This window comes from Physella acuta, unplaced genomic scaffold (assembly GCF_028476545.2).
Source record: "Physella acuta isolate Inbredline_101_S28 unplaced genomic scaffold, ASM2847654v3 ptg000115l, whole genome shotgun sequence".
NCBI lineage: Eukaryota > Metazoa > Mollusca > Gastropoda > Physidae > Physella > Physella acuta.
Genome location: NW_026731635.1, coordinates 510006 through 534275, shown reverse-complemented (window position 1 = coordinate 534275; position 24270 = coordinate 510006). Strand labels below are relative to the sequence as shown.

At 32.0% G+C, this 24270-nt stretch overlaps 1 protein-coding gene across 4 annotated transcripts in view; it reads left to right on the top strand.

The window, feature by feature from the left end:
* LOC131934657 (cadherin-23) overlaps positions 1-24270 on the top strand; it is an 81774-nt gene that overhangs the window by 29835 nt on the left and 27669 nt on the right. For all 4 annotated transcript variants that reach the window (XM_059290729.1, XM_059290731.1, XM_059290730.1 and 1 more), the window contains 36 exons: positions 4540-4761; positions 5107-5266; positions 5733-5893; positions 6511-6665; positions 7672-7781; positions 8061-8177; positions 8822-8973; positions 9296-9470; positions 9773-9956; positions 10193-10298; positions 10460-10691; positions 10918-11074; positions 11388-11546; positions 11812-12034; positions 12159-12234; positions 12540-12680; positions 12935-13099; positions 13654-13827; positions 14121-14240; positions 15305-15441; positions 16128-16323; positions 16863-17011; positions 17297-17509; positions 18008-18220; positions 18591-18669; positions 18821-19015; positions 19192-19416; positions 19755-19827; positions 20244-20353; positions 20993-21115; positions 21460-21611; positions 22091-22265; positions 22630-22813; positions 22978-23083; positions 23273-23510; positions 23821-23977. In XM_059290729.1, coding sequence (XP_059146712.1) covers positions 4540-4761; positions 5107-5266; positions 5733-5893; positions 6511-6665; positions 7672-7781; positions 8061-8177; positions 8822-8973; positions 9296-9470; positions 9773-9956; positions 10193-10298; positions 10460-10691; positions 10918-11074; positions 11388-11546; positions 11812-12034; positions 12159-12234; positions 12540-12680; positions 12935-13099; positions 13654-13827; positions 14121-14240; positions 15305-15441; positions 16128-16323; positions 16863-17011; positions 17297-17509; positions 18008-18220; positions 18591-18669; positions 18821-19015; positions 19192-19416; positions 19755-19827; positions 20244-20353; positions 20993-21115; positions 21460-21611; positions 22091-22265; positions 22630-22813; positions 22978-23083; positions 23273-23510; positions 23821-23977 — 5714 coding nt within the window. The remainder of the gene's footprint in view (positions 1-4539; positions 4762-5106; positions 5267-5732; positions 5894-6510; positions 6666-7671; positions 7782-8060; positions 8178-8821; positions 8974-9295; positions 9471-9772; positions 9957-10192; positions 10299-10459; positions 10692-10917; positions 11075-11387; positions 11547-11811; positions 12035-12158; positions 12235-12539; positions 12681-12934; positions 13100-13653; positions 13828-14120; positions 14241-15304; positions 15442-16127; positions 16324-16862; positions 17012-17296; positions 17510-18007; positions 18221-18590; positions 18670-18820; positions 19016-19191; positions 19417-19754; positions 19828-20243; positions 20354-20992; positions 21116-21459; positions 21612-22090; positions 22266-22629; positions 22814-22977; positions 23084-23272; positions 23511-23820; positions 23978-24270) is intronic.

Sequence of the window (24270 nt, the reverse complement as noted above, 5' to 3'; positions counted from 1 at the left end):
TTTATGTAGAGCTAGATTTGACAGTAGGACTCGTCAACCAAACGAGTCAATATCAGAATATGTTGCTGCCTTACGTCATTCAAGTAGATTCTGTGAATTTGGAGAAACGCTGTCTGACAGACTATGTGAAAAGTTTGTGACAGGTGTAAACAGCCCTGATATTCAAAGAAAGTTGCTGCTCGAGTCAGATCTAAAATTAGAAAAAGCAATACAACTAGCAACTTCATTCCAGCAGTCATCTGATGCTGCGAGATCTTTAGCACCTTCAGAGATCCATGCAGTAAACAGCAGGTTAGTCAATAAACATCAACCCCATCAGAGCATTCCAACTTATGCTAAACAGCCTGCTCGTTCAAATCCTAGATCTAAATCTAGTAATAATTATCAAAAATGTCATCGATGCAAAGGTCCCCATGCATCTCATCGATGCAAGTTCAAGTCTGCAACTTGTTATAAGTGCGGTAAGCAAGGTCACATTGCCAAGGCCTGCTTTGCAAAGTCTTCGTCTGTTGCTAAATCTAGCCAGTCAAGACAGTACCGCAACCAAAAGCAGCACTATGTTAACTCTCACCAAGACTACCTAACCCAACCAATGAACCACTCTACCTGTGAAAATGCTCAAACTGATTCGCAGCCGGATTTCAACCTGTTCTCTGTGAAATCAATAAGTCATGCTCCCATCAGTGTACTAGTTAATATCAACGGTAAGAGCATCAGCTTCCAACTTGACACTGGAGCATCTCTAACAGTCATAACAAAGAAAGATTTTGAAGCTGTCACAGGAGGATCAGTGCCTCTACAGCCATGTCACAAGTGCCTAACAACATACACTGGTGACAATGTTCCGGTAATAGGAGAGTGTATGGTTCATGTAAGTTATAATGGTCAAAGTGTTAAACTTCCTCTTCTTGTGGTTGAAGGAAATGGACCGCCATTACTAGGTAGGAACTGGTTAAGTAATCTTAAGTTAAATTGGGAGAGTATTTGTTCATTGAAGAATGTAAAAGAATCTAGTCCTACTTCACTAGATAAAGTTATATCTGAAAATAAATGTGTTTTTGGTAATCATGGATTACTAAATGATAGAACAGTGAAGTTAAGCATTAAAGACACAAATCCAAGATACTGCAAAGCTAGAGTTCCACCTTATGCAATGAGGAATAAAATTGAAAATGAGCTAAGTAGATTGGAATCTAATGGCATTATAAAGAAGGTAGACTATTCCGATTGGGCGACACCCATTGTGCCAGTGTTAAAGAAGGATGGTTCTATAAGAATTTGTGGAGATTATAAAACTACACTGAATAAGCAAATAGAGCTAAATAGGTACCCTATACCTAACATTGAGGAAATTTCTTTGAATTTGGCAGGAGGAGACAAATTCACTGAATTAGACTTTAGTCATGCTTACACTCAACTAGAACTGCATCCAGATTCAAAAGTCTATACGACAATAAACACACATAAAGGACTCTACCAATATGAAAGACTATGTTTTGGCATATCATCTAGCCCTGGAATTTTCCAAGCTGTCATGGACAGTATTTTTAAGGATATTCCAAATGTTTGTGTGTACTTTGACAATGTGTACATAACTGGTAAGAATGACACTGAACATCTTAAAACACTAGATAAAGTCTTGAAAATTGTTGGTGAAAAAGGTTTAAAGATAAACAAAGATAAATGTCAATTCATGTTGACAGAAATTAGTTTTCTTGGTTATTTATTAAGCAAGCAAGGCATCAGACCTCAACCTGAGAAAACAAAAGCCATTAAAGAAGCACCCAAACCTGAAAATACCCAACAACTAAGAGCTTTTTTGGGCTTGATAAATTACTATGCAAAGTTCATAGGGAATCTGTCTGGTAAACTATCACCACTGTACAAGCTGCTACAGAAAAATGCAACTTGGCACTGGGGTAAACAACAAGATACTGCTTTTAATACAGCAAAAGAGGCTTTGTCTGCTGACACCTTACTAACTCACTATGACCCAGGGAAAAGACTTATATTAACATGTGATGCTTCACCAGATGGTGTAGGAGCAGTCTTGTCCCACATGGATGAGAAGGGTGACAGACCCATTGCTTTTGCCAGTAGATCTTTGAACCAGGCTGAGAAAAATTATTCTCAGTTAGATAGGGAAGGCTTAGGCATCATTTTTGGTGTTAAGAAATTTCATAAGTTTCTGTTTGGTAGGAAGTTCACCATCTTTACAGATCATAAACCATTGCTAGGTTTATTTGGAGAAAACAAAACCCTACCTGAGCATGCCTCACCAAGAATTCAAAGATGGGCTATCACACTAACTGCATACAATTATGAATTGAAATACAAACCTGGATCTGAGAATAGTGCAGATAGTCTTAGTAGTTTACCTTTAAAAAACCAAAGCCTGAGCTATGTACCAGAAGATGTATTTGTTCTCTTCACTATCATGGATAACTCCAATATAAATGTGAATGATATTAAAAGAGAAACACAAAAAGATGAGTGCTTAATAAAAGTATATGAGTACTGTAAGAATGGTTGGCCTGAAGAGTCTGTGAATGATGACTTAAGGCCATATAAAATAAGAAATAAAAACCTTTGTGAAGATAATATAAAAGATGGAGAAGATGCAGTCCATTATCAGTCAGAGTTGCCTAAACAAAGTATTTGTAACTTAATAAATGATTATGGTGATATGGCAATTTCAAATACATTAGTAAGAAGGAATGTGATCATCAAACAACTTTGCTAACATCATTAGCACTTACAGAAACTAAAAGGGTAACATCGAAAGAAAAAAAAAAAGATTTTTTGCGATTTAATACTTTCAGATGCCAATTCAAAAATAGTTCCATTAAATCATGACAACTCATGCATTGAAAGAGAATTTGGTGTTAATGAGAATGTGTATCTAAGAAATTATGGGAGAAAGGAAAAATGGATACCAGGTCAAATTGTTCAATGTACAGGACCTGTGTCTTATAAAGTTAAAAATAACTTGTGCAGATAATAAGTGTGAATCTGTCAATCCCACCAAATCTGAACAGTTCACACCAACTCAGTTTGTCCACAACCAAGTTCTGTTGATATGAGTGAACCAAGTTGTCTGGAGTCAGAAAATGTAAATTCTGGAGTTAATGATTTAAATCCTAGACCTCCTGAGATAGAGAATCCAGATGGTCAGAATATTGAGTCACCAAATCAAAAGCCACTGAGAAGGTCAAGCAGGACAATCAAGGTCCCAAATAAGTTAGACCTATGATTCTAAAGGTCAAAAGGACTTTGACATTATTGTTTTGTATTTTGATTATGTTGTAGCATATTGTGCATTGTTTGTAAGGATGTAATCTACCATAGTGTTCATGTTACAATATAATTGGTGATTTTAGGATACTATCAATTGTTCTATTGAGAGATGTGTTATTGTGTTCTAAGGGTAAAGGGATGTAATAGATTGAAATAATTGTGAGGTCAAGGGAACTCACTCTTCTGTATTAGTTATATTTATAATATTGTTATCTTGAGTGATGTCCCTTGTGTACTTCCTCCCGTCCTCTCTGTGTGTTACCATCGTGGTAGTTAGACCCAATTAAATGTGTTATATACAATCACAGGCTTCTGTCGTCAATCTATTATAATAATTGTAGGTCATTTATGGTTATGGTTATTCTAGTATTTATATAGGGTAAAAAGTATATATTTTATGGGAAGACAGGGGACAGGGAGGTGCCTATTTTTTTTAGCGCAATTTCCATTCTGGAGAATTGCGTTTATTAACCCGTCATTTCTGGATGTATGAATGTATGAATGAATGGATGGATGGATGGATGGATGGATGTATGTGTGTCCGCAGCTTTAAGTCGTATCTCCTCCTCAACGAAGCAATATCGATGACTAGTTCCAAAAGCAATTATGTTAAGCAAGTTACGAGGATGAACATAGCCCATAAAAATTCCGGGTTTCTTTCATGGATTTCCTGGAAAAATCCAAAAAAAACTCGAAAAAAAGCAGTTTTTGGCCCATATCTCGGCAACCAGACCACTTAGCGACTTGAAACATGTACCAATCGATTCCTGCCATAATTTAGAACAATATTGCCGAAGAAAGATTTCAAAAATATCCTTTCGTTCGGTCACAAAATTTTTTTTGAATTAATTAAAATTTGGACCGAATTAGTAAGCATTTTATCCAACCACACCACACGCGTCATCACGTTCAATAGCTGCGCCATCACGTTCAATGGCTGCGTCATCACATTCAGTAGGCGCGCAATGGTTTTTAGTCATGTAACTCTATTGTAAATAAAACATGTAAAATACTGACAAAAAAAAAATTTAATAAAAAACGTTTTAATAACTAACCAATGGTTTTACTAACCCTGCTCTTGATTTACGCTACGACAGAGCTATTTTTAGATAACATAAGGAAATTGCGCTTAAATGTCACTAGACTTTTTAATTAACTTGTTTTTCTAGATAGGTGCCAAAATTTTTTTGCATTGTCCAGAGACAATAAGTTTGATAATTATTTTTTTAAATTATTTACCAGGCCAAAGAGAGAGGTGGAGAGTTAAGTGCGACAGTGTCGATAAATATTCTTGTCCTGGATGTCAATGATGAGGTTCCTGTCTGCAATCCAAGCTTTGTTCTAGTCAATCGTCCTGAGACTCTCCCCATCAACTCTGTCATTGCTAGTGTGTCATGCACAGACAGGGATGATAACTCTGTGCTGACCTACAACCTGACCAAGGGGAATAATACACTTTTTCAGGTGGGAATATATGTATACTCATTACCTGAAACAAGTCATAATGACATATAATGAAAAATTATGTAACTATAAAAACTTATTTTCGAATATTCTTTTGCATTTAAAAAACATACATATGTGTCGTAACTTAAAGCATTTAATTTTAATTTTTAAAAAAGCATTATTGATTAAACAAAATGCTTGCTTTATTTTATTGTCTATCAAAACTTTTAAAAACAAACCATACATTTTTGATCAATTACGAAATTTAATAATATATGGTATTCAATATCAAGTACGTCATCCTAAATTTTAAATTTGTTTACAGTAAAATAAATTTAAATCAAAGCTTTAATTACCCCTTAGATAAATGGATCTACAGTAATCCTGGGATCAGCGTTGGATTATGAAACAAAGACATTCCATGATTTGGCTCTGTCAGTTTCAGATGGTGTCCACACCATCAACGTTGATGTTGTGGTCAATGTGGAGGATGTGGACGATGGCCCTCCTGTTTTTGAGCAAGGTCCTGCCAGATAAAATTTCTACTAAATGTTTTTGTTCATTAAAAATATTTTAAGAACTTACTAACCAGCTTTAAATAGTATCAAAATTTAATTTTAGTTAGAATGTTTCAGTGTTTATATTTCAATGATGAACTTGTGAATTAAAAATTAGCCATCTTGCTCAAACTAGTGTAGCCTGCTGCACTAAAAAGTTTTTGATTTGTCTTAAATGTGACAGAAAGCTCAAGAGCTACTTTGCCCATCTATCTAGTACTGTGGTGTGATAAAGTGTATTGATAAGAGAGCTCTCTTGATTATGGAGTTAGTTTAGTCTCAATTTAGTCTTGACTTTGATATAATCTTGGACACTGTCAATATGTACTGATACAGATTAACTATTTCTCTGCACTTGTCTTGTTAGTGTGTTGGAATAACACTGTATACTAATAATTTTTAATTTGTTTTACAATTTATTTTTGTTTTTAGATCTATATCATCTGAATGTTAGTGAAGCAACACCAATTTCAACTGTTCTGGTGACAGTCAAAGCTAATGATCCTGACACCCCTACAAGTAGAAATGGTATGGTCAGATATTCATTTGTATCCAGCGATCCAAGATTCCGCATTGATCCCAAAAGTGGCAATGTAAGTATGGGATCATGTTTATAGCACACAACTGGTGGGGGTGTTTTATCATTTTGATAATACTTTATTAAAAGGGGTTGGGTTTCATATAGAGAGCAATGCTAAATAATAATTTATTATTATTATTATTTTTGCTAAATTTTTGATGCTGAGAATCTTAGATAAATAAATTTGCATGTCTGACTTTAGATTAATTTCTTTAAACACTATTTAAGGCTTTTAGGCTTTTCTTTTAGATTTTCTTTAGATTTAACATGAAATTTTTTCACTAAAACTGATGTGATTACTGTTATTGGCTTTAGTAATTCATAGTAAACAAAGTTATATTGAGTACTGGTGAAGATTGTGGGGAGGGTTCCAAGAGAGTGTTATGAGGGGGTTAGTTGATGGAAAGGTTTTATAATGGAGTGAGCTATGAAAAAACCAAATCTTATATTTCTGTGTTACATCACAAGTACACATTATGTGTACAATATGTGTCTTTAACATAGTTCAGCTTTGTCAAGTTTATAAGGGGTCAGTAATAAATAGAGGTGGGAGTTGGAGGAATTCATTAAATTGTTAAAACTTGTAAACTATCCTCTCTCTTTAATCTATTAACAATATTGTTGTGTCAGATATCTTTGGCTGAGATGTTAGACAGAGAAACAGTGGCTACATACACACTGATTGTGAGAGCAGCTGATGCCTTGAATTCTACCAATTCAACTGTGTTTATTTCTGTAACTGATGTCAATGACAACACACCAGCATTTACTTCAGACATTTACAAGTAAAGTTTTTAATATTTAAATAATCAACTCTTACTAGCTAGAGTTACAATTTTAACTAACATTTTTTTTTATCAAAATACCTGCATCAAATAAATAAAAAATGTTTTACTATGCCTTTTTAAAATTGGTAATTAAGATCCAAATATATAATTAAAAACATGAGTTTGAATATGTTAGGAGGTAGGTGGAGGGGGAAGGGGAGTAGATGCCTTTGATTTTACCCACTCTCTAGTACCTGACAGGAACGAAATACAATGAAAAAATATTTTGGTTTGATCATAGCAACATAAAATAAAATACAATGAAAAAATATTTTGGTTTGATCATAGCAACATAAAAAAAAATACAATGAAAAAATATTTTGGTTTGATCATAGCAACATAAAATAAAATACAATGAAAAAATATTTTGGTTTGATCATAGCAACATAAAATAAAATACAATGAAAAAATATTTTGGTTTGATCATAGCAACATAAAATAAAATACAATGAAAAAATATTTTGGTTTGATCATAGCAACATAAAATAAAATACAATGAAAAAATATTTTGGTTTGATCATAGCAACATAAAATAAAATACAATGAAAAAATATTTTGGTTTGATTATAGCAACATAAAATAAAATACAATGAAAAAATATTTTGGTTTGATCATAGTAACATAAAATAAAATACAATGAAAAAATATTTTGGTTTGATCATTGAACCAAAGAATAAAATGCACAATAAGATGCAGAAGTTGATAAATATTGATTAGATAAATATATTGCGTCAACAATATTTAATCTTTCATGCAGTTTTTGAGTATCCTCAGCAATTGATCAATTATTCAACAATATTGAATTGACTAATATTAAAAAATTTGATAATAAAACTGGTTTTTAAGAGTGTTTCCAAAGGTTAAAAGCATACACGAGAAGAAAAAATATTTAAGGAATACTGTTTTATCATTTCTGCTTTAAGAAAAGACTAATAAAGTAATTAATTTTTGTAATAACTTACAGAGGTACCTTAAAGGAAACAGATGGACCTGGCACTTATGTACTGACTGTCACAGCCACTGATAGGGACGACCCAAATTTTAATGATTATGGGGTTGTTTCATATGCTATAGGTAAATCTGTTTTTTTTTTTACAATGTAAATGTTTCAAAATAAAAATGAAAAAAAAAAATAGTTTTTTTAACAAAAAATGTATTATTCGATCACTAAAGGAACAATATGATAAGCTCATTCTGTATGAGAAATTATGTACTAAATTATTCTTTGTGAAAAAATATCTTCAAAATTATTCTGTATGATAATCTATGTACCACATTATTCTGTATGATAATCTATGTACCATATTATTCTGCATGAGAATACTAAATAATTTCTACTTGAAAATGTTTCAGTTGGAGGCAGCCCATACTTTGCCATCAACTCAACAACTGGTACCATAACAAACTCTAAGACCCTGTCAGTTGACACTAGCAAAAAATCTGATTACACTCTGGTTGTATCAGCCTCAGGTAATCTCAAGAATCTCATCAAAAACAATGTGTTGACACATTTTCAAATTAACCCTAAAATGTCTGAATTATTAGACTAGCCTTAATCTAAACACAAAACAAGTTTGTGCATTGTAAAATGACAGCTAAAATTTATATAGCATGGTATTGGATCAAAATTTACAGAATGCTTTAGTCACTCCAGTCAACTTTTCTAGCCATTTCAAACATTGTTTCAATTTAAAAAATCACAATAGCCATTAAAATGTTAAGGAATAAGTTGTGTAAATATTAACCGCTGGTATTTGCCCATCTTCAGCAAAAAACTGCCATGCCATATAACAATTGAGCTTTAGAAATAAACTCTTGAAATGTGTTAACAGTAAAATATAATAAATAACAGTTGTGAAGTTAACATTTATTTGTTAGTATTTTCTTATTTGTTAGTACCATGTTATATTAAAAAGTTAATTTTTTTTAAAATCCTCAACTTTTAAAAATATTGATTTAATTAGAAATCAACTCATCAAGTCAAAATTAAAATAAAGGATCACATGACATTTTCTGGGCTAGCAGTCACACTCTCCACATCTCAACCACACCACCCAATAATCCAAAACTGAATCGTTATTTTTTCAAATTTATTTTAAAATATTTTTAAACAGATGCAGGAGGCAGAACAGACTCCCTGAACTCAACAGCTGTAGTCACAATTGTTGTGACAACAGTCAATGATTACGCACCACAGTTTTTACCCGGGCCTTACAGCATTGTGATCAATGAAACCCAGTTTAAATTTGGGGATGCTATTCTGATGGTAGGCCTACACTTTACTTTCACATAGAAGTTTAAATTTGGCTGTGGTATACTATTGATCTCTCAACTTAAAGTTTAAATGCATTATGAAATTATTGCAATTGTATTTTAAATTTGTATTGTATTTAAATTTGTATTGTAAAATTATGACTTAAAAATATAAAACCAAATTTAGCCTGCACATGACATATATATATATATCTAAACAAACAATACTATAATTTCAATTAGCTATTTTCCTACTTTCTATTTTTCTGTTAATGTATCATTTTTCAAAGATCTAATATAATTTTGAGATTACTTTATTAATTGATATTTTATAGCTAACAGCCTATGACAATGACACAAGTAAAGATGGAGAATTCACATTTGCCTTCCAAAGCCCCCAGACTAAATTTTCAATTACACAAAATGGATCAGTCTGTGAAATTCGCCTGAACGATAATTTGGACTTTGAAAACAATGACACACGATATGAACTGGTTGTCATAGTCACAGGTAAACAATGTTTCAACAGCTGTTTGTTATACATAGCTATAAAAGTGACTTTATTGATGAATGGTGAAAAAATGTTTTAAAATTACTTTAAAAATTATATATATTTATAAAATTAAAAATATAAATATTGTTAGATAAGATTACATTGTAGGAAAAATAGAAAATATTCAGAAATGTGAAAATAAAAAATTAATTTAAAAGGCCTCCCTCCCCCCCCCCCCCTCCCCAAGTTGATACTAAAATTCACATCTTAATCTAATTTATTCACATTCACTAAAATTAAAAACAACTATTGTTTACAGATAAAGGTGTCCCGCCTAAATCAGGGTCAGGAACTGTAACAATAATTGTGAATGATGTCAATGACAACCCGCCTGTCTGTGGCAGTGTCATCAATGTAGAGCGGAAAGAAGGTGCCACTCAGATAGCCACACTGACATGTTCGGACAAAGATCAGAATACAAAGCTGAATTATTCTCTCATAAGGTAAGGAGCATTGCTTCTGAGATTTTCTTGGACTTTTAAAGAAAAATACAAAATAAACTGGATAGAAATGTTAACATTGCAATCAAGCAATATAAATTATGCAGTGCAAGATATTGCTTTATTTCAATCCTTTTTTTTGTGTTTTTAATGTATTTTTTAATCAACCAAAACAACACTAAAAGGTCTAAATAATTATTTTATTTAATCAATTGTAATTTTTTGAAATAACTTTTCAGTGTTGAGCCAAACAAGATTACACTAGTTATCTCCCCTGCTGGAGAAGTCAATGTATCAACACCCTTAGATTATGAAGTAGCTCCCTTCTACCATATTCTGATTAAAGTAATTGTTTTTCATTTATTTTTCTCGTTTCATTTAATGTCAAATTTTAAAAAAAAAACAATATTGTGATCATAAGTTAGATTTCACTTTGTAGCAAAGATAATCAAACTGAAAACTATTCATAAGTTTTTAAATTATTTTTTTAAAATTGTACATCCCAGGTGGAGGATACTTCACAGCCATTTTTCAACACAACAGTCAGTATCAACCTGAAGTTGATAGATGTCAATGACAATGACCCAACCATCTCAGGGCCTCTTGTGTTTGCTGTGAATGAGACTGACACTATCAGCAACCGTGTTTTGTATCACGTCAACGCTTCATCCAACGATGGACCAACAGATGTCCTCAGATACTTTTTGCTTGACAAAACTTACTTTGATATAACGGAGGGTAAAGAAAAACTGTTTATGACTAATTCACTTTTTTAAAAAATGTAACAAATTATTTTTGGCAGGACTTTAGAGTTGAGAGTCAAATATTTAATGTAATCATCAACATCAAATATGTCGCAAAAAACATTAGATAAGAAATTATTGAAATTTTAATGATTTTATTTACTTATCAAACATTAGTATACAATTTAGTCTCTGTGACTATTTTCACAATTTTGTTTCAGCCACTGGTGAGATCACATTGAAAAACAATGCACCAGATTATGAAATGGTTGGAGGCATGTATTTGTTGCCAGTTTGTGTAGAGGACTCACCAAATCCAGTCAGGCGCAAAGATTGCAAAAATATTACTGTCACTATAATAGATGTCAATGATATGAGGTAAGAACCCTTAAAAGCTGACATAATTCTAACTATTTTATTAATTTAGGAGTCAGTTAAATTATTTTGAATTATTTTAATAGAATAAATACTTTTATTACTATTACTTTGCATTGTTAAAATATCATTTTACTTGGCAAATTGAAAAATGCATTATTAAATTTTATTTTTAATCTTTATCCACAATCAAATATGATTTTTATCAAGCATTATTAATTTATACTTTGAATATTATTCTTAATGAGTAGCCTAAACAATACATCTTTAACAAAGTCTTTCTTTTAGAATTAATTTTTTCCTTTGTATATTCCAGTCCTATTTTCAATCCATCTGTGTATGCTGCAGCCGTGCGTGAAAATATTTCCCAGATCACATTGTCGCCACCTGTGAGAGCCACTGATGGAGATGCTACACCTGCTTTTGCCAACATCACCTACTCCATTGTAGCTGGAGATCCATTAGGAAACTTCAGGTAAGTTGGGCTTACATTCAGCCACCATTCAATAATTTAAAAATCATGGCGATATCATAAATCTTCTATATATCATGCTAACATACTCAGTCTGAACCTGTCTTAGCTCCATGAAAATTTGAAAATGTTGATGGTTTAAGACAACTTTTATTAACTTTTTACAAAGAAATACATTTCAGTCTGTAAACAAGTATCTACTTCTCTTTATTTATTTATCCTTTATTGTCATCCCACCTACTTTTATAAATCCAAAATATATTTTCAGAATTAGTCAAGATGGAAACATCACAGTGATTTCCCCTTTGGACTATGAGAAAATAACAATGTATGATCTTATCATACAAGCATCTGACTCACTCAACACTGCAAACGCAAGCTACAACATCATAGTGCTACCTGTGAATGAATTTGATCCAATATTCAACTCAACTAATCAAACATTGAGCATAAAAGAAAACACACCAGTAAATTCCAATGTTACCCTACAAGTGAGTACTTACATGTATTTTTTCATATCTTTTTTAATTCTTGTTTTACTTTTACATTTCAAATTGTATACGATTTATAAAACTGTTTAATGTTTTTTGTTATAAATCTTAATTTTGTTTTTAGGTGTTTGCAACAGATGATGATAAAGGGCCAGACGGAGATATCTACTATTCCATTTCATCTGTTGATAATAAAGCAGGTCAGACTCTCATTCGACCTCTCACCTTTAACTTTACAATAAGAGTTTTTTACAGGCATCTCTACCCTAACAAAATGGAATTTATTAAAAAAAATATACTTTTATCAGTGTTGTCATCATTCCCCCTTCCCCCAGAAAATTTAGTCCCCCACCCCCAAAAATAGCAAGTGCCCCCCTCCCCCCATTAGAGAAAAAAGTCTGAAAGAAACACTGCTAACATTTACATTTTATTTATAATGTTACATTTTTTATTGAAACAGTTGTGAACAAAGTTAAATACATGATTCAAAAATTTATTTTGGCAGTTCCTTTTATAATTGATCCAAAATCTGGGGAAATCCGAGCCATTGCAAACATCGACAGAGAAGTTGACCAGTCCTTTTTTCTGTTGGTCAAAGCAACTGATGGCGGCAACCCAGCAAGAACAGGGACGCTGAGCTTAACAGGTGAAATGTCTTGCACAAATTTCAGAATTTGGGAATTAATAATACAGGATCAAATTGTTATACACAATTTTCAGAGGACTGTTACATAATAACACCTATAGACAGGGAAATAACTTCACAATGATGATCTAAAACAATAGAAATGTTTAAAATATGTTTCCATTCATTGATAACACAATAATATTTTTTGTTTTTATTTTTTAATTGTGCTGTTTTATGTGTATTCTTTAATAAAAAATGATGCCATTTTTCAGTGTCTGTTACTGACGTGAATGACAACGCTCCACACTGCAGCTCTAACTTCTACCCAGCATTTATTTCGGAGGCTGCTGGCGCCAACACATTGGTCGCCACTTTACGCTGTCAGGATGATGATAATGACCCATATAAACTCAACAACAATTTAACATACTCATTTGGTAAATTAACCATTGGACGTAATTAATTTCATTCAATCAGTATTAGACTTGGTATTTAACAACTAGTACAAGGTTAAAAATGTTAATTAATTCTAACCTACATTAAGTATAGTGCACAAGTTAATTGAAATATCTAAAATGTACAAGTGTTGTATCAATTTGTTATATTGTGTTATGTACTATTGGAGTTTCATTAAGAGAAATGTTATATACTTAAATAAATATATAAAAATACTGTTTCTTTTAATTTTTAATATTTTTGTAGCTTAAAATGGTTTGATCACTATGTTATTTCAACTGGCTTGTACTTTCTTTATTTTATACGATACAAAAGTTTTAAAATATATTTAGCTAGCAATCTTCTCTTAATCTTCTCTCCTAACATTTACTTGAAATAAATTTAAATAGAAGGTGGGAGAAGGGATTTCTAGAAATGTTATATGTATACAGTGGAAATTTGCATAATATAGGCTAATAAAGTGAATAAAATCAATTATCATTTAATTAGATATTTTCTAATTAAGTACTTAAAGATTTTTTATTTATTGTTGTAGTATCAGGGGAGACTGATGCATTTTTCATTGATGATGCTGCAACCTTGAGGGTGAAACCCAACATTGTGTTAGACCGTGAGACGGACGCCAGCTATAAATTGATAATCAAGGTGGCTGACAGTTCACCAGTACAAAAACTGAGTGTTACTGTAACAGTTTTTGTTACCATACAGGGTAAATAATGGTTTATTTTCATAAAAGTAAATATTTAAGTTGGATGTCAATGAGGTAGCCTACGTTAGTTAGTTTCTAACTAGGTGAATATTTGGTCAATTTTTTAAATTAGGTAGGCCTAAATATTGGTCAGTTTTTAATTATGTAGGCCTAAATATTGGTCAGCTTTTAACTTTTGATAATGCCCCAGCCCCAGTTAGTTTGACATTGATATTATTCCTTATTCTCCAGATGTGAATGACAATGCCCCAGTATATGTTAGTTTGACACTGATGTTATTCCTTTTTCTCCAGATGTGAATGACAATGCCCCCATGTTTTCTACTGTCATTGCACCTACAATTGCTGAAGACACAAACGTTGGAGCAGAAGTGGCCACAGTGTCTGCTGTAGACAGGGATGCTGGAGATAATGGTACTTCTAACGAGCTTGTGTTTAGTTTAGTGTTGTCTGCATGTCAGGTGACTATTCAAAAGATAATGGTACTTCTAACGAGCTTGTGTTTAGTTCAGTGTTGTCTGCATGTCAGGTGACTGTATTCAAAAGATAATGGTACTTCTAACGAGCTTGTGTTTAGTTCAGTGTTGTCTGCATGTCAGGTGACTGTATTCAAAAGATAATGGTACTTCTAACGAGATTGTGTTTAGTTCAGTGTTGTCTGCATGTCAGGTGACTGTATTCAAAAGATAATAGTACTTCTAACAAGATTGTGTTTAGTTTAGTATTGTCTGCATGTCAGGTGACTGTATTCAAAAGATAATGGTACTTCTAACGAGCTTGTGTTTAGTTTAGTGTTGTCTGCATGTCAGGTGACTATTCAAAAGATAATGGTACTTCTAACGAGCTTGTGTTTAGTTTAGTGCTGTCTGCATGTCAGGTGACTGTATTCAAAAGATAATGGTACTTCTAACGAGATTGTGTTTAGTTCAGTGTTGTCTGCATGTCAGGTGACTGTATTCAAAAGATAATAGTACTTCTAACAAGATTGTGTTTAGTTTAGTATTGTCTGCATGTCAGGTGACTGTATTCAAAAGATAATGGTACTTCTAACAAGATTGTGTTTAGTTTAGTATTGTCTGCATGTCAGGTGACTGTATTCAAACTTGGCTACATGGTGTCACAACAGTGTTGGTTGTGTCCTAGTGTCACAATGATGACAGGTATTTCATAGTGTCACAATGAGATTAGGTATCAGTGATCAGTATGACAACTGTGTCACATGGTGTCATTATAATGTCAGTTCTGTCAGGTCATAGTATTTAACCAAACAACTTTGTCACAATATGTCATAACCTATTACATTTTTAATCTGCAGATTTCAATTATAATTCTTCTATTGATCATAATTCGTTCTAATTGTATTGCTAGATTTTAAACTCTAAAACTAATCTACTAGCACATAAAATGTTGCAGCAACCTTTCTCACAGTTTTAGAATCCCTGTTTTCCCACGAAATATTTCCTCTGTTATTCCTTAAGCTGCCGTGCTGTACAGTATAACCAGTGGCAACACAGATGATACCTTCACAATTGATGTCCTAAAAGGCACAGTCATATTACAGAAAGCCTTGGACTATGAAACTACAAAAAAATATGTGCTTCTCATTACTGCACAGGTAGTTTTATATTTCGTTTACCTTCTGTAAGCACATGTGAAGTGAAAATTTATTTTTGTATAGCAACTTTTGTGTAGTGTAATGTATTTTTTTGGTTTATCTTTCTAACACACCTACTGACAAGTAGCATAATATGTAGGTTTTGGAGGGCTTGAATTCCCCCCCCCCCCCCCCCCCAAATAAAATAGACCCCAAAATTTATTGCTGTGGTACAGCTGTTGATGATGGCCTGCTCATATCATTTTCAATTTCAAAGTTTTTATATTTTTAAAGTCATTTTGATATATATATATATATATATATATATATATATATATATATATATATATATATATATATATATATATATATATATATATATATATATATATATATATATATATATATATATATATATATATATATATATATATATATATATATATATATAGATAGATATAGATATAGATATATATATATGTACATTTGTATGAAGCTCCTTCCTGTGCCACCACATCTGATGTTTTATGTTCAGTTATCATGTAACAGACTGTAGACAGACATAAGAGTAGGATACACTAGGTCACTTCTTCAACAGCCTCAGAAATTTTCCCATCCCTAATTCTTGTGTATTGTGTGTTAGTATCACAATGACGTCAGTGATCAGTATCAGATAGTAGATTAACTTAAAGTCCTCTCCACACCAGGACAAAGGGACCCCTGCCCTGTCTACAACTGTCAACATGACAGTTGAGGTCAAGGATGTGAATGACTCACCACCTGTCTGTGCTACGAGTGTGTACACCTCAACTCAGGTAGAGAACACGCATGATGTCACCATAGCAACGGTCAACTGTACAGATGCAGATACAGTTGGCGTCGTCAGCTATAGTATAACAGATGGTGAGAAGTTTTCCTCAATTAATTATTCCCAACAGGAAACTTTTTCACCTATTTCTATACTTGTTACATAATAGTACTATGAGAATGAACTCCGGGAAAGTTATGGGCCTTAGAGCAGAATTATGTAAACTTTTGCTTGGGGATTTTGCCAGGACAATTTTCTATTAGTAAATATAAATGTCTAGTTTGTTCACATATACAAAAAGTAAAGTACGCTTTTTCCTGTTTCTTTGACCTCAGCATATTAAGGGATAGTGTGGTCAGCATTATGCCCAGCTGCCTTTACTTTACCTAATGTTAGTTAGGTACCAATCAATAGTAGGTGGACTCAGGCTCAGCTTATGGTCTTGAGGCCATTGTCCTCATGTATAGTTGTTTTTTAAATTGGTCACTAAATTTTCAAAAGTTAAAATTTGTTAGGTGGAATTTTTAAAAACATTTTTGATAATAGATTTTCTATCACGGCTTAAATTGAAAGCTTATTACTTTGTCAGCTCTCCACACTGAAAGTTTAAATACCAGCCATTCTATTGTTGCAGGCAATGACAACAATTCATTTAACATCAACTCAAGCTCTGGCATTGTCAAGGTCAATGTCAACGCCACCTTGGACTATGAGAAAACACAGTTTTACACTCTTGAAATAACTGCATCAGATGGGGTTCATACTGCTAAGACTTATGTTAAGGTTAGTGTTTCTGTGTGTCTTATCAATAAACATCTGCTATTTGTAAACAAAGTGTGCACATGAAATAGACAAAAGTTGAGTGTTGCTAATTATGTTAAAATTATTTCTAATTATTGATAGAATAATGTGTATTTCATATAATAATAAAATTATGCCTAGAAATGATAAAATAAAATTATGTTACTAGAGAGGGGAGGGGGGAAGGGTATGTCTGACATCTCACAGTTTCCCGTTATATGAAAACCTGGCTATGCCACTGTAACAGTCATGTTATTTGAATTACAGGTTGCAGTTAAAGACGAGGATGAGTTTCCTCCACAGTTCACTCCCCCTGGGCCCTTCAATGTGTCAGTTAAAGAAAACCTGACACTTGATAGTCTGCTCATTAAGTTTAATGCCACTGATGGTGATATTTTTGACAACATTAAAATATTCACTATCCAATCTGGCAATGAAGACAGGATCTTTTTCATCGATAAAATAACTGGCAGCCTGCGGGTGAGTAGATGCTGTAGCCAGTTCAAGCAATAATTAAACAATATTTATTCTACTTTATTGATACTGGATGCTTTAAATGGACTAATATTATTTTTAATTAATTTTTATTTTACTTTCTTCATATTTAATATTTTTAATGGACTTATTAATATGTATTCTACTCTGTTGATATAAAATGTTTAAATTGACTAATATGTGTTTTTGTATTAATATTTATTCTAATTTATTAATTTTAAATGTTTTAAATGGACTAGAAAGTTTTGTTTTTTTAAATTATTATTTATTCTAATTTGTTGATGCTAAATTATTTAATTGGACTATTAAGTGTTTTCTTTTAATTCAATGAAACTTGAACTACATTAAATTATCTGAAATTTAGCAATGATATAAGTATTTTGTAGAATGATTAAATACACATGTAGTCATAATTAAGTAGAAATTACAAGCTTAACCTAGGCCTACATTATGGTTAAATTAAATGTACAACATCTGTCTCAGCTCCAAAATCCTCTGGACTATGAAACAAGAACAAACTTTACCCTGCACATCCAAGTGACTGACTCAGGGAACCTCAGCAGTGTTGCTGTGATTGACATAGTGGTGGAGGATGTGGATGACAACATCCCAGTCTGTCTAGACACAGTTGTTGTGGTCAGTGTGGATGAGAATGTGACCACTGCCATCCCCTTCACACCAGAGTGCAGTGATAAAGTAGGTGTATATTTTTAACTGCTACCTCACCATAACAATTATCAAGTTTATTGTTTCATATCAAAGATGAAGTTTTTTTAAACGTGATCCAAGAATCACATAAGGGCCTATTTTTTTCCAGATTTAAGAAACAAGATTTAACAGACCCTTAATGTATATATGAGCAAATAATTAGCAGAAGCTTGCTTTTTATATTTGTTTATGACATTTTTCTTGTTTACATTAAGTACTAAGAAATCACTTGATGTTTACTGAGAAATCACTTGATTTTTACTGATGTTCTAAAAGTCACTAAAGAGTTAGCATTAAATCAAAGTGTGACAAAATGCTGTAAACCCTCATAAAATATATTTCTCCTTAAATTTTTCAGGACACTGTCATTCCTTCTGATGGCAGATACACATTACAGTCAGGAGCTTTTCCAGAACTTCTATTTAACTCTACTACAGGTCTAAACTAAATACTTTTCTTTTTTAACCCTTTATGTATTTAAAATACTAAATGGTATAAAGAATAAAAACTTAGATTTTGTGTGTGTAATGTTCATATTGTTTTACCATGCCTGCAAGTGTCAAACTATCTGTATGTTAAATTGTATAGGTCAGTTAGCTTTGAAAGCCCCACTGGACTATGAAAATATGACCTATCATGAAGTGACCATTAAAGCTTATGGCGGAGGGACACCAGACCTGGGGGTGATCCTTATGGTCAGGATCAACGTCAGACCAGTGAATGAGTTTACACCTGTCTTTGTGAATACTGGACCTTTTGCTGTTCCTGAAAATGCTACCATTGGTAAATATAATTTTTTATTTTATTGTTTGCTTTATGAAAACTCATGATAGATTCAATAAATAAATATATAAATAAGTATATAGATAAATCAATAAATAAATAAATAAATATGTATATTTATATACATGTATATGCTTTGTATATATGTATATAATTTTTTTTCAAATGACCACCAGGCACATTAGTTGGCCAGATAAATGCTACTGATCAAGACAAAGGTTTGCTACAAGGTACTGTCAGGTACTATATTGTGGGCGGTGACCCGGACGAGCAGTTTGATATCAATGAGATGACAGGGGAGATAAAAACTACAAGCCCACTAGATCATGAGGTCACAGCTAATTACACACTAATTGTAGAGGCAGTTGATGACCTACCTACATCAGCCAATCAAAGAAGAGGTCAGCTTTACTTCTCAAAAAAGTTATTTATAAATATGAAACAAAAAAATATTTGTAATTCTTTAAAAATCTTTAATTTAAAAAAATAAATAAATATATATATAAATAAATAAATATATATATATATATATACATATATATATATATATATATATATATATATATATATATATATATATATATATACATATATATATATATATATACATATATATATATATATATACATATATATATATATATATATATATATATATATATATATATATATATATATATATATATATATATATATATAATTTATGGTTGCACTAAATAATTTTAAAAAAATTTAACAGTGAATGCAACAGTCAACATTACCATTGAAGATGTCAATGACAATCCTCCAGTGTTTAACTCCTCTATTTACAGGTAGTTAATGTTTTCATATATCCATTAGCAACTTTTTATTTTTATCTTTTTTTACAGGTATGATTGCTTTAGATGGTTAAACATATGATGTTTCTAAATTATTTGACTTGGTGTTTTATTTTATATAATATAGCCTCTTACTAGGTATTAGGTGTAGAAATAAACAATAATGGCTAGAAAAAAAAAGAATTAACTTAATTAAGCTTGAAGCTATTAAAAACTAAAATAAAGATAATGATTAATAATATTAAATATTTTTTTTTTCATGATGAAATCATACTGTACTTGATTTAGAATGCAGGGTTATAAAAGTTTTTCCCTGCTGCAAAAAAGAAAAGCTCACTAAAAAGTTTATTTTATTATATGCCTCACTATCATTTGAAAGATTCATAATAAAAACTTGTGTCCATCCATAGAGGGACTTTACTGGAGAATGACGCAGCCAATACTCTGATTGTTACCGTCACGGCTACTGACAGAGATGACCCCAACACTAATGATAATGGCAGGGTCAAATATAGAATAGGTAAGACATTTATTTTTTCATCAATAAAAGTAAATGGATTTTATTTACAGTCAACATGTCGACCAGCTTAGCATTTATTTTACAGTTCTTTAGTTACATAATGATTGAATTTTTCCCTGCACACAGTCTGACAGCAAAGTGCTTAATCGTGGTTGAAAGATTATATCTGTTATGGCTTTTAAACTTTCTGTTACGACTAGTTATCTGGTCATTTATCTTATTCCAGCAGAGTTTTAAAATTTTTGTATTGAGACATTTTTCTTGTCTGATCATTCATCTAGTACCAGCAGTTTTAAAAACATTTTGTATTGAGATATTTTTCTCATCTGAGCATTCATCTAGTACCAGCAGTTTTAAATTTTTGGTATTGAGATATTTTTCTCATCTGATCATTCATCTAGTACCAGCAGTTTTAAAAACATTTTGTATTGAGATATTTTTCTCATCTGAGCATTCATCTAGTACCAGCAGTTTTAAATTTTTGGTATTGAGATATTTTTCTCATCTGAGCAGTCATCTAGTACCAGCAGTTTTAAATTTTTTGTATTGAGATATTTTTCTTGTCTGATCGTTTATCCAGTACCATTAGTTTTAAATTTTGTGTATTGAGACATTTTTCTCATCTAATCATTCATCTAGTACCAGGAAGTAACAGCTCTAAGTTTTCCATCAATGAAACAACTGGAGAGATCAGAAACACAGAGGTCCTTGATGCTGACTTGACTGGGGTTACACTCTATAAGCTCACAGTAACTGCCACAGGTAACGTATTGATTGTGATATTATGAACAAGTGACATTATGAAGTTGTTATATATATAACATGTGCGATTTTGAACAATTTCTATTTTCCGCAAATGACATTTTGGATAAATGATATAAATAATTGTCTTTCAAATCAATTTAAAAAATTAAAACTTTTATTAATTGAATACTTCATCACATGGTAAACACAAAAAACGTTTTTGCTTCTTTAAAATTCATAACATCTGCAGAATTATAGAAAGGGGAAAGTATAATAAAGATTTAGTTGATTCTTAACTCAACATACCAGAGAGCTCCTTTGTATGGTTTAATGAAATCACTATGGTAAATTTAAAATTTTAGACCACAATGGTCAGTCAGGTGCCCTGACAGCAACAACTTTAGTGGCTGTAGATGTGAAGACGGTCAACGAGTTTCCCCCTGTCTTCAACTTGAGCCTTTACTCTGTGACAGTCAATGAGACACAGCTGAAGAATGGGGACACAATCCTTCTTGTGAGTACAACACCATGTTCACATTGTATCAACTACAGCAGGCTACTCATTATAACAGTCCTACACCACTTTCACACCCTGTATTAACTACAATACTCACCATACATTTTTAAACTCCTTTTTATATATAGGACTATGTAATGTGAGCTTCAAAATTTTCAGAATTTTTTTTAAAATTAGTAACTTCGGTTACCACTAGATAGAAATATTTGCACAAGAAAAAACTGCAATAGAAAACTGCAAACTGAAAAATGTGCAAATACAAACTTATCATACTAATGCACTTTAATTTTGTAATATTTCATGGAAAAGTGTTTTATTATGCTACAATGTACATGTGGTCATAATTTCTAGTGTCTATAAATGCTCAATTTAAGAAAACAAAAATACCCTTGCATTTTTCTGTTACACATCTTTCCTGTCACTGAATGTAACATTGTGAGTTAACAATGTGATGACGTAGATTCTCTCACTCACAGATATCTGCCATGGACAATGACACAGGTCCAGACGGGGACTTTGTGTTTAGCTTTGTTGTGTCACAGCCCAAGTTTTCGCTGGTCCAGAGGGGTCGCCAGGCGGAGATTCTGCTTGATGGAGTGTTTGATTATGACCAGAATGACACATTATTTGAGTTTCAAGTTCAAGCCATTGGTCAGAAAAAAATTTTTGTCTTTAAAATTTGTTTTACATTTTAAGTTATTTTAAAAAGACTTTTGTTAGACACAAAGAAAAGGAATGAAAAAAGTTTTTGTTTATTTTATTTTGTTTTTTCTTTAGTAAATGGAACAGACAAAATTTTATATATTTTATTAATGTTTTGATGCATTGTAGGCCTACAGTAAATGGAACAGACAAAGTTGTATATATTTTATTAATGTTTTGATGCATTGTAGGCCTACATTAAATGGTATGGAAAAATGTATGGTACATTTTATAAATGTGTAGTTTCATTGTTCAGTAAATGGAATGGAAAAAGTTCATGTATATTTTATAAATGAATTGTTTTGTTGTTCAGACAAAGGTGTCCCAGCCAGAAGTGGCGCAGCCAAAATCTCCATCAGAGTGACAGATGTCAATGACAACCCACCCATGTGTGTCAGTGTCATCAACATTGACAGGCCAGAGAACACAGACAAGATTACAAACATCACCTGCACTGATGTAGACACCAATACACAGCTGGCATACAATGTGACCAGGTGAGTTCTTGTCTTGACCAGGTGAGTTCTTGTCTTGACCAGGTGAGTTCTTGTCTTGATCAGGTGAGTTCTTGTCTTGACCTGACGAACTATAGTTAAAGTATATGATCATGATCAAGGGACGTAACTGATTTTAAAGATTGAAATAAATGTGTTTCTACTAGTGTGACGCCAGCCAACATACAGCCAGTTGTCTCCCCTCTAGGGGAGGTCAGTGTTTTGACAGCCTTAGACTTCGAAAAGGGGACTGCATACACCATTGTTATTTTGGTAAATAATATTTTTAATATTTAAAATAAAGTATTAAATAATAATTTTTTTATGAATCATTTCACTGCCACTATTCCATCATAATATTTTGTAGTATTTTTGGTTACATACTGTTATACTCACTAAACTAAACTAAAGATGATACTATTTATTTTATTTTTTTAAAATGAATTTCATTTAATCAACCAGGTGATTGACAAGTCATCAGGAAACCCTGTACAAAGTGCCAGCGTCACCATTAATTTGAGAGTCACTGACATCAATGAAAGCCCTCCTTCCTTCAGTGGGCCCTTCAGTTTTACAGTGCATGAAAATGACAGTGCCAGCAACGTAGTGCTGTACAGGTGCAATGCCTCAGGCAATGATGGACCCTCTGATGTTGTCACGTTCTCTTTAACAGATACAACATACTTTGCTGTTGCACCAAGTAAATTTTTAACTCATTTCTTTAATGAAGTTATACAATGATGGTTTTTCATAATATAAGAGGGAAAAAAATTTACATTTACTTGATGAAATATTGATAGTGTAAATATTTTGATATATTTTAAAAATCATACTTTTATACTTCTTAAACTGTTTTTGAATACATTTTTAAAGGTAGAAACAAAGTAAATAAGTTATAAGTGTTAGGCATTTGCATTGTGTCTACAAGATTTAGCTGAGTTATTAATCAGCAGAAATATCAACAAAAAGAAATATAAAGCTAAGTAGTATTTTTAACTTTTGTTTTTTAGAATCAGGGGAGGTAACTCTCAAGACAAAAGCCCCAGATTTTGAAACCGTTGGTCCAGTTTACAAGCTTGAGGTCTGTGCAAGAGACACAGCAAACCCTGTTGCCTTCACAACATGCCAGAACATTACAGTTAATGTTATTGATGTTAACGATATGAGGTTAGTTTTCAATGCTAGTCAATTGGATTTATACACACAAGTGTATGTTAAACAGTTCTTACTATAAAGTTCAGTCTATCAAATAGGGTAGGTAGGGCAATACTGTTTCGATATGAATAATAATTTTTATTATTTTGATTAGACAAGCATTGTAACAGTGCTATATGTTTAATGTTGCTGTTTCTGTGATAATATATGTTGAATTATGAATTATTTATTGAATGATATCAGCTTTTCAAAAATGCTTCTTACATTATAATCTTTACATAAGTTGTTTGGATATAATAAAGAAA